The sequence below is a fragment of the Phoxinus phoxinus genome, assembly GCF_949152265.1.
Source record: "Phoxinus phoxinus genome assembly, chromosome: 7".
NCBI classification, from domain to species: domain Eukaryota; kingdom Metazoa; phylum Chordata; class Actinopteri; order Cypriniformes; family Leuciscidae; genus Phoxinus; species Phoxinus phoxinus.
In genome coordinates, this window is record NC_136882.1 from 29036449 (window position 1) to 29046851 (window position 10403).

At 38.6% G+C, this 10403-nt stretch overlaps 1 protein-coding gene across 5 annotated transcripts; it reads left to right on the plus strand.

The window, feature by feature from the left end:
* The first annotated feature begins 113 nt into the window (after positions 1-113).
* On the plus strand, positions 114-9862 carry gabpa (GA binding protein transcription factor subunit alpha). 5 transcript variants are annotated; one of them, XM_079618099.1, is made up of 10 exons: positions 114-506; positions 1804-1909; positions 2038-2182; positions 2281-2365; positions 2676-2903; positions 7031-7225; positions 7338-7391; positions 7581-7709; positions 8732-8924; positions 9074-9862. In XM_079618099.1, exons 2-10 carry the CDS (start codon positions 1833-1835, stop codon positions 9333-9335), a joined length of 1368 nt encoding a protein of 455 aa, XP_079474225.1. In that variant the 5' UTR covers positions 114-506; positions 1804-1832; the 3' UTR covers positions 9336-9862. The 5 variants fall into 5 exon arrangements, with proteins under 5 accessions (XP_079474225.1, XP_079474226.1, XP_079474227.1 ...); XM_079618100.1 differs by having other exon boundaries at positions 117-305; XM_079618101.1 differs by having other exon boundaries at positions 219-502.
* Positions 9863-10403: the final 541 nt, after the last annotated feature.

Consider the following 10403-nt stretch of genomic DNA (forward strand, 5'->3'; position numbering starts at 1 on the left):
GGACACTGAGAAAGTCAACAACTTCTGAATCTGCTGCTGGCTGTTATTTAGTACAACTAATCAAATAAATCCCCATATGTATTATGATATAGGCTATTGTGGAAAAACTGCACAGAGTGGGGTGTACATGTTGCTGTCAGTGGGCAGCGAGGCCTCCAGCTCATCCCCGCCCCCAATGCAATGTTGACCAAAAACCAGCATGAACATTCGCTCAACTTATTAGCACACACACTAAACTATAGCCCTTGACACACAGCTTTAGTCCGAAAAACTCCAACACAGCACTTACTGAACGGGATAAAGAGGTACGTTGGGCCGCGATACTAATTTATCTGAGATACACGCGGACAGAAATAAGAATGTTACAAGTGTGTGAGGTTAAAAGCGTGCCAGTTTTCCCGCTTTCTGCGTGAGCTAACTGTTAGCATCCTGAGGGGAAACAGAGCTAGCTGGAGTGCTAACAGAACTGACAATAAGCCAGCCCTCTCACACCCGACAAACAGTAGGTAAAGATATCAGTATATTTTGTTATGGATCTTTTAAAATATAACTATGTTATCGAGAGATGTTGTTGTTTATGTGTATAACTCGGTCGCAAAAAACAGATGCGCGAGTTTTGGTAAAAGTTAGCGCGAGCTGTTCGCGTGAGCATATATTCAGTTCAACCAGGCGTGTCTCTCTGTCTTTCGTCAGCATACGCTAAGCAGCTAACAAAGAGGCCAGGTATACATACATATTCCATTCATGATTGTACCTTCCGTAGATATTATATTCCGCATAATTAAACACCGTGATGTTTCCGTTCATTTCTTCAGTCGCACGGCTGTTTTCGGAAGTCTTGTCAGCCGCCGTGACTTCGGCCAGGATTTCCGGCTGCTTTTACATCTGCCCTTCTCTTGTTTTGTTTCCGTTTCTTCCATTTCCGTTTTAACTTTCCAGAATCAAAAGTCTTGATGTGTAGCTACCCCTGAAAGTTTCAGAAGTTTTAAAAAGTCGTCTTTTACGCCCAATTCTGCGGTTATATTACGAAACCCAAAAGCATTCCAACATGGCAACTGCGTTTGTGTGGATTCGCGCGTCGTCTTCCCACCCAGTCGCTGGTGGAAATTATATTAATAAAATATTGCGTTTAAATCTGCACACTAAAATAAAAATTGGATTGACCAAATGAATGGCATATTTAATAATTAGTGCGTCTCTTGTGTTTAATAAGAGTGCTAATGCAGGGAAAATGTCATGGTGGGCCTCTACTCTAGCAAAGCCTCGGTGTTGCGTGAGAGTTTATGAGACTTCAGAGACTTCTTTGACAGCCTGAGTGCGTTAAGCTGACAATTTAGTGCCTTTTGGCTTGCATATTTAGATGTTTTATATAACCTAACTGTTCATTAAAATGCTAGAAATTATTTTAAATGAACGTTTATTTACAAGATTATAAGTATGAGATAATTTGGTTACACTTTACAATAAAGTTGTGTTTGTTACCGTTAGTTACCATTAACAACGATAAAACTTCTAGACTGCTGTATTTTTAAAATCTTAGTCAATGTTTAATACATATTGACGTGACTAACATGAAACAAATAAACCATTGTATTTTTATTAACTACTATAACTTTAACAAAGACTAATAAACACTAAAAAAATATAAAATGTGTGTTGTTAGGTCATGTTTGCCAATTCATTAAGTATTATAATCAAAGGAGGCCTTATTGTAAAGTGTTATGGTTAATTGTACACTTTCTTGTGATAAAAATTAATTGCAAAAAATATTTTGTCTTTTTTTTGCTAATGCATTTTTAACAGGCATAGTAGTTGGACAAGGAGTTGTAGGGATGTCAAAAAGTGAGACAGAGGAGATGATTGAAATTGAGATTGATGGACGGGAGAAACAGGAGTGTTTAGAGGAAGGGTAAGTGATTTCTCTCTCTTTCTCATCCCTTTTTCCTCTTTATGTGATATATTTTGAGGAATCATCTCATTGAGCAATGTGTATCTTGTGCCTGTGAAATGATCTGTTTTTTTGTGACCAAATGTCAGGATTGAGGAGCAAACCATCACAGCAGCTGAACTGATTACTCAAGACATTGACATCAATGAGCCGATCGGTAACCTAAAGAAGTTACTGGAGCCTCGTCTCCAGGTCCCGCTGGATGGATATGACATTTGTTTGCAGGACATCCTAGTATGTGCTTCTGTATTAATGTAAACTTATTTGAGCGCACTCATTGTATTTATTGGCTGAACTCTTCACTCCCTGTCTGCGCTCTTTTTCTCATGTAGCTGCATCCTGATCACAGTCTGTTCGATCAAGGAGTGAAGACAGATGGCACAGTACAGCTCAGCGTGCAGATTGTCATGAAACAGGGTAACAGTTTACAATGATCTTGTATTGCTGTTGGACAAATCTGAACTTGTCAACATGCCCTTCATACAACTGAAAATATTTGGTTAGTTGACGTGTCCTGCGGTGTGAGCACTTTGCTAATTCTTTTATAATTATGCATGCAGCTTTTATGAGCCCATTTTGATTGAGAGGCTACATTAATATTTGTACTTTCAAAAATTCTATAGGACCATTTACATTGAACTAGTAAAGGCAAAAAGACAACTACCCATTTACAGCAATAAAAAAATAATAATACTTGACCTGCTTGTGTGTGTGTGGTCTGTTTTAGGTGAAGAGAAATTGAATATTCTGGAGATTGTGAAACCAGTGGAGACTGTGGAGGTGGTGATCGATCCAGACGCGTCTGCTGGCGAGGAAGCCCATCTGGTGGAGGACGGGCATGTGATTGCAGTGGAGCGAGCCTCCATTCCTGATGAGACTTCAGAGCAGGTGACCCGCTGGGCGGCCGCATTGGAAGGCTACCGCAAGGAGCAGGTTCGACTGAACATTCCCTATGGTGAGTAAGCCGTTGATATTAACGTGTTTCAGAGTTAAATGTATTTTTTTTTAAAGGGGTCATGACATGGTTATTTTTATTTTATTATTATGTTCCCTTAGGTGCAATTATAGTATTACTATAGTTTTTTTTACAAAAAACTTTTAAAATGTAGTGATTTATGACCTTTTCCCACCCTGATTCTCATCCTCTGATTCAAACAGTCTGTTTTGGGGGTGTTTCCCCTTTAAGAGTTCAGTGTTAACGGCCACTGTTATGATTGGCTAACGTCAGTGCCTATGCATCAATTATTAACGCCCCCAGCCAGAACATTTGCGGATCAACGTATTTAAAAAGTAGTTTAAAGTTTTAAATACATTACTTACAGTTTGCGTCGTCGTTGTTGAGCCCAGAATAGTCGGCACGGACTTATCTTTGAGCAACAGTTTTCTGGCAAAGCCAGCATCATTTTGGGATTTGTTCTCAATACAGTCATCCTTCAAATGGACTGGGACGTCAGCAAACAAATAAAGTGCATCCATTTTTCCCTGACGACTGGATCTTTCGCAGCATATTCAAAGATGTTGTTTGTCCACAGCCAGGAACAGCACATCTGCGTGGCATCGTCATTGCCCTGTACACAGACCCACTCGCTGTCCGTCGACTGAACACTTGTGAGGCGCGCGGTCGTGACAATGATACGAAATGAGCGCAGTTGTCTTGCACTTTAAGCGTAGTTGTCTTGTGCCGGATGCGGTCGTATGCAAACGCTGGTACGTCACTTCGTACCGTGACGTGACGTCACTTCTTACCATGGATCCAGAACGAGCTGTATTTAGAGCTTGATTAAATAAATGATTCGTTTATAATGGGGAGGACGTCTTAAGCTATGAAACTTGCAGGATGTTTTAATGGTACAAAGACCTCTTATATACCAAAAGATCAAGGCAAATTTGGTTTCTCATGTCATGACCCCTTTAAAAAAAAGATTTAGGGTTGTTATGTGGTATATGAATGTGTATTTGAATTGGGCCATGTATGTAGTAGAAATGTGAAATAATTTTAGAAGTTGGTGCCTTCTAGACTGATAAAATCCAGAAAATGTATTTTTGGCTCATGTGGGTTACATTTGGCTCTACCGGTTACAGAGGGCAGTATCGGAAGAAATTATACAACTGCTACTAGTTGACTCGTTTGATCGTAAAGCTCTGTGATTAGTTAAGGCCATTGCACACTGAGTCCGAAATTTTCGTATGCGTTTTTTCGTATTTGTGATTCGGTGGCTCTGAATTGTCAAAGCACCATTCAAACTGCTTGTTACGGATGCGAAAAACGCAGAAAATCAAACCCGTTTTGATTTTTTTTATGACGGACGAAAGTTTTGGAGGCAGTGTGCAAGCGTGATTGACATAACGTGAGGTCGTATTTATTTTTCGTATTTACAATTTCGTGCAATGGCCTTCTTTAGTCCTCCCCAGCTTGAGTCTGCCTCCTGACCGCCGGGCGGGTCTCGCTCCTCTGCTGCAGCGGCTGCTCCGGCCGCCTCTTGTTCCTCCATTGTCTGTGGCTGTTCCTCGCTGTGTTGCGGCTCGTGCTGGTGGCCAGGAGCGTGGATTTCGGGATCGCCCGGGATTCGGCTTTTGGTTTCTGCGGTCGCTATTCATTATGTTTACATGCACACCTTTTGTTTCAATCGGACTGAATTCATTCTACGTTTACGGCTACGTTTTCATTTTTACTGCGTGATAATAGCACGGCACAACAGTTCATATGTTCATGTCTCCAAATTGACCGTTCGCAAAGACCCGCCCCCTTTAGTTACTGCCAACAAGCTACGCCGCTCTCACGCCACACCATGTTCTCACGCAGTGAAAAATACATTGCGGAGCAGAGAGGACACTGACAACGCGCCGACAGACAGGACAGAACAGGTTACTTTTGATATGAAACAAAGTCTCAACTTTCAAATTTGTCAATTTTGTCAAGAAATTTAAACAATAAATACCGTTTTGTGGCTCTTTAATGTGTCTGACAGATCGCTGTAGAGCCCCAGTTAAAGCTGCTCATGAACTGATCATCTCTTCCTAGTTAATTTATAGCATCAAATAAACATGAATGAACATAAGGGATGTTTTTTTAACCGCGGAAAGACATCAGTACACTCCGTTTTTCAAGTTCAAATCCTCCAACGTTAATCTACTAAGTTAACTCTCCTGACTGCTTTGTCGAACAAAAATGGCTTATTATGTTATTATGTGCAAACAGCTGGAAACTATATTTGTCCTGTGTGCGCATGTCAAAAAATCTATTCTGATTTGAAGCTTGTGACATAAACGCGCACAACAACCCGATCACTTGTTTAGCGTTCATGTAAACACTACATTCAGATTCATCAATCAAAATGAATTCAGGGTGTCATCAACACTCAAATTGTCCCTCAGCAACATTTGTTTTTGTTGTTGCTCACTTTTTTTTGGTTTGTTTTCTGCAGCAACTCATATTCTTTATCCTGGCTGAAGCACTTTTTTCAATCTATAAGAATAATATAATCAACCTATGCTAGCCTATAGCTTAAAGTTAACGATATTAATAAGTTGAGTTATTAACTTATGTTTATTTGACAGTGATTTCACATTTCTTGTATGAAGGCTAAATACAAATAAAATATTAACAATAATTTATAGGTTTATAACTATAGTTTTATAGGAGGAGGTTTCAGAGACTTGGCAAATACATTTTTCAGAAGTTTATAGGTACAGACATTAATTGTGGTAGTTGGCAGTTTTTCCTGAGGCTTTTATATTGTTCATATCGATATCGGAATTATGTCGTATTGACCGAAATTAAGAAATATATTGTGATATAAATTTTGGCCATATCGTCCAGCCCTACACTAACGATTGCTTTCATCATAACTAACAGTGCAAACACAATGTAAATAAGAGATTAATTGATTATAACAGGAGTTTTGACGAGAGTCCAGAATAAATTCGTGCTGTTTGATTGACAGCTCCAGCGATCGTAAAGGGAGTGTTCTTTGATCCTTTTCTATGTATTATTTCATCACAGTTGAAATAACAGAATATATTCATCCTACTAAGAAAAACAACGTGAAGCTGACCGTTTAGTCACTGTTTTGATTTACAGACAAAGAACATCTGACTGTAGCTACTTGAAACATTACCGATCAGAAATCACTGGTTACAGATCAGGCTGTGGAATTAACACCGTTACTTTACATGTTATCGCATTACTGTCGAGTCCATATCATAAAAGTCTATTTGCAAAGCCTGCGCTGAAATTGCAACTGATTTACCAAATTATCCACAGTGAAATGATCCTGTATCACTGTAGCTGTTTTTGGACTAACAAGGAAGTTTTCAGTTCTGAAACTTACAGGATATTCTTTTATAGTATGATGACCTCTTATTTATCAAAAGTTTCTCAGTTCATGACCCCTTTATAAATGTAATTAATTCCTGAATTTTTAGCAGCCATTACATCTGTCTTCAGTGTCACATGATCCTTCGAAAATCATTGTAATAGGCTGATTTGGTGCTCAAGAAACTTTTCTTTCTGAATGTGGAAAACAGTTGTTCTGCTTAATATTTTTGTGAAAACCATGATACATTTTTATCAGGACTTTTTTTATGAATAGAAAGTTTAAAATAACTATTTTATTTGAATATTTATTTGAAATATTTTGTAACATAAATGTATTTGCTGTCACTTTTGATCAATTTAAAGTGTCCTTGCTGAATATAAAAGTACAAATTATTTTCTTTAAAAAACAAAAAAATCTTACGGACCCAAAACTTTTTAACACTAATTTGTGTATGTGTTTATTATAAATAATGAGAGGCTTCATGAAATCTGAAATGAAATTGTGAAAGGAATCATGATACGATCAATTGGTGCTATTACCGGTAATAGCAAGTTTACATCTGAAAATATGTCAGGAATTGTATTTCCTGAAAAATATAAGAAATGAATATGTAATACACTTACTACAAATTATACATTTACTATAATAAAATGTAATTCGTAAATGCTGCATTGTATTGTCATTGTTGGATCATTGCATTTTTATACCTTTAGTCAGCAACAGAGTAAAGCCATCTGATGAGGTTTGTGTGTCTTTATGTCAGACCCGGTGCAGTGGACAGCAGATCAGGTGATCCACTGGGCAGTTTGGGTTATGAAGGAGTTTGGGATTGAGGAAATGGAGGTAGGTGGCATTCACATCCCCGGCCGCCAGCTCTGTGCTTTTAGCCAAGATGAGTTCCTCCAGAGAGTACCTAGCGGAGAGATCCTGTGGAGCCACCTGGAGCTTCTACGCAAGTGTAAGTTTCACAAAAGAAAGAGTGTGTGTGGTGTGTATTCTCAAATGCAACCCTCCCAGATGCAATCACAATATTTTTAGCCAATTTTCAATCTTTGTAATGCTCTGTGCAGATGTACTTGCAAGTCAGGATCAGGGTCAGGAAGCAACAGTCACCATTGATCAACGTGAGTATCTATAGATACTGAATCTTCAACAAAAGCACTTTTGAGTACCTTCTTGAGTAACGCTTTATATAACCTGCACATGACTGTTGCTTAAAGGGCAGTTTTGTGTCTCCAGGCAACACTTAAGCTTTTCGATGAAAGGAGCATGTGTTGGTCTTCTGGGTAACACAGTTTGTTGATATTCTCCAGCTGTGCAGATCATCCCTGCCCCCGTGCAGCAGGCCACACCCACAGCCATTAAGGTGATGAAGCACAACAAAACACCCCGAGCCCCACGGATCTCAGGAGAGGAGCGCAGCTCCCCTGGCAACCGCACAGGTACGTACAAACACTGTAAAAGTGCAGGTTTATCAATATCATGCTTATTTGAATTAAATTCATCTAAGTGGTGTAAATGCATGTAATTTTTCAGTATAAATTGTTGATATATTAAATATTATACAATAGCATCTAATATGTTGATGATGATGAAATTAGTAAGTAATCTTTGAAATGCCACCTATATAATGTATAGTTTGAGGTCAGTATAAAAAAATTATAATAATACTTTCATTCAGGAAGGACAAATTCTATTTCAAATAAACGTTGTTCTTTTAAACTTTTGATTCATCAAAATAATCATGAAAAAATGTTATCATAGTCTCCACAAATATAGTAAGTTTTCAACTGATAGTTTTTTTTTTTTTTTTTTTTTTTTTGCGCACCGAATCATCATAGAACGATTTCAGAAGGATCATGTGACACTGAAGACTGGAGTAAAAACAGTTATTTTAATGTAAATTATAATGATATTTCATAATATTTCAGTTTTTATTGCATTTTGTCAGCGTAAGAGACCGGTAGTTTACATATTGATGAAATGTCAGAAATATTAATCTAATGTCTTCATTTTATTGAATAAATTGACTTTCATTTTATGGACCATGGTGGAGAATAAAGCAATAAGCCACTGTGGAGAGTAGTGCCCAGCTTCTAAATTCAATCTAAAACTCTGCTTAACTGGGCTTATTGCTTTTATAAAACAGTAATTAGTTAAAAAAAGTTATTTTAATATTTATCACATGTGTATGTTTGTAGAGTGATTTACAACAGCTTGCAACATGGCTCAACCAATCAGAATGAAGGACTGAAACTATCCATTTTATAAGCATTTTCCTCTTCCTGTCATTCCAAATTCAACATCCTGTAGTGTGTTCAATTCAAATCGCAAATCAACAATTTAATTGAAGCCATTACTTAAATTCTAAATTTGCCCAACCCTCATACTAAGAAAAATACCATGCACAACTCTTAATAAATGATTTTTGAGTTGATTATTATTGTGTTGTGTGACCTCTCAGGTAATAATGGTCAGATTCAGCTGTGGCAGTTTCTCCTGGAGCTGCTGACGGATAAGGACTCTCGGGACTGCATTTCCTGGGTGGGAGAGGAAGGCGAGTTCAAACTCAATCAGCCTGAGCTGGTAGCTCAGAAATGGGGTCAACGCAAGAACAAGCCCACCATGAACTACGAGAAACTAAGCAGAGCTCTCAGGTGCATTTCATTTCCTTTCTCTAGTTTAGGTACTTTTGGAGAAATGCAACTAGTAATCAGCAATATATATATATATATATATTTTTTTTTAAATTGTTTTAGATCATATAAAACTTAAACAAAAACACTATCTTGTGTCCTCTCTACAGGTACTACTATGACGGAGACATGATCAGCAAAGTGCAGGGGAAGCGCTTCGTCTACAAGTTTGTGTGCGACCTGAGGACTCTGATTGGATACAGCGCTGCAGAGCTCAACAACCTGGTGACGGAGTGCGAACAGAAGAAACTCGCCCGAGTTCAGCTGCACGGCCTTGGCCAGTCCGTCAACACAGTCACGCTGGCCACCGCCACAGGGCAGCCCGTCACCACAGTCACTCTGGCTGCAGCAACTTTAGAGAAAGACAGTTGAGGAGGGAGTGGCCCAGCCAATCAGGAGACAAGTTTAAGATGGGAGGAAACCGGGTTAAACATTTGACTTTGGGCAGGGAGGGAGACAGCGGGTTTGTAAGCAGATGTGCGCTTTGTTATGAGTGTGTATGTGTGTTTGCGTGTCCTATGCTTAAGAGAGTGAATGTGTGCGTTTGTGTGAGGTATAAGAATAGATGATCATGTATGAGCTTTCAGTTTTTTGTATGCTTGTTCTCTGACTGCAGGGTTGCATCGGCTATATTTCCATTGTATATACTCTATGTTTTTGATAGCCATGTGGGCAGTGTATTTTGATATTTTCCATTTGTAAAGGATCTTTTCTTTTTTATTTTTGAGCGTCCAATTCCCTCAAGGTGAGGTACTTTTTACTGTCCACCAGAGGGCAATAAAAAGACAGTGGGTTTTTGAATTGATCGTCTTGCATAATGCAGCAGAAAATTAAACACCCCCCACTTTTTTTTTTTGGTATTTTGCACCAAACACCACATCACAAGGAGTTTGTATGTACATTCAAAACTTTATTCATGGGTTACAGTGTTGTAGAAAGCTTTTCCCCTTCTAAGCCAATGATTTGAATAGATACTGAAGGAAAATGTCACAGAAAGAGATTTCTCGGCTCCCTACTGACCACAGACACTCACCTCAGAGTATCCACAAATCAGCACAACACCAGATTTTTAGAGCTAAGGTACTTCTATACAGGAACATGAGCAGTGCACTGCGACATTACTGCACAATGTTTGAATCTTTTAATGGCTGTCTCATACAATGCATTATACAACAGTTCACAATTTCCTTCAACATCGTGGCACTTTCAAAATAACTTCATAGGTCATTTCAAAAGACCATATGGCATGAACTCATTACATTAATATTTCATTATCTACCCGTCCCTTCCTTCCTGCTCTGACCTATAAGGTGCTATGCCATACTTGAGTGAAACAAAAGAGGGGAGGTGAAGTGTTTCTGTCCCAAAATGTGTTCGTGAATATCACAGACACTGGGGGAGTACAAATAGGGGAGAGTGGGACAAAAATCACACAATCAA

Excerpts from the sequence above, each read along its gene's own strand:
- gabpa (XM_079618099.1), top strand. The coding sequence starts at position 1,833 with ATGTCAAAAAGTGAGACAGAGGAGATGATTGAAATTGAGATTGATGGA. Across the intron at positions 7,226-7,337 it reads CCTGGAGCTTCTACGCAAGT|ATGTACTTGCAAGTCAGGAT; the intron begins GTAAGTTTCACA and ends TGCTCTGTGCAG. Across the intron at positions 8,925-9,073 it reads AAACTAAGCAGAGCTCTCAG|GTACTACTATGACGGAGACA; the intron begins GTGCATTTCATT and ends TCCTCTCTACAG.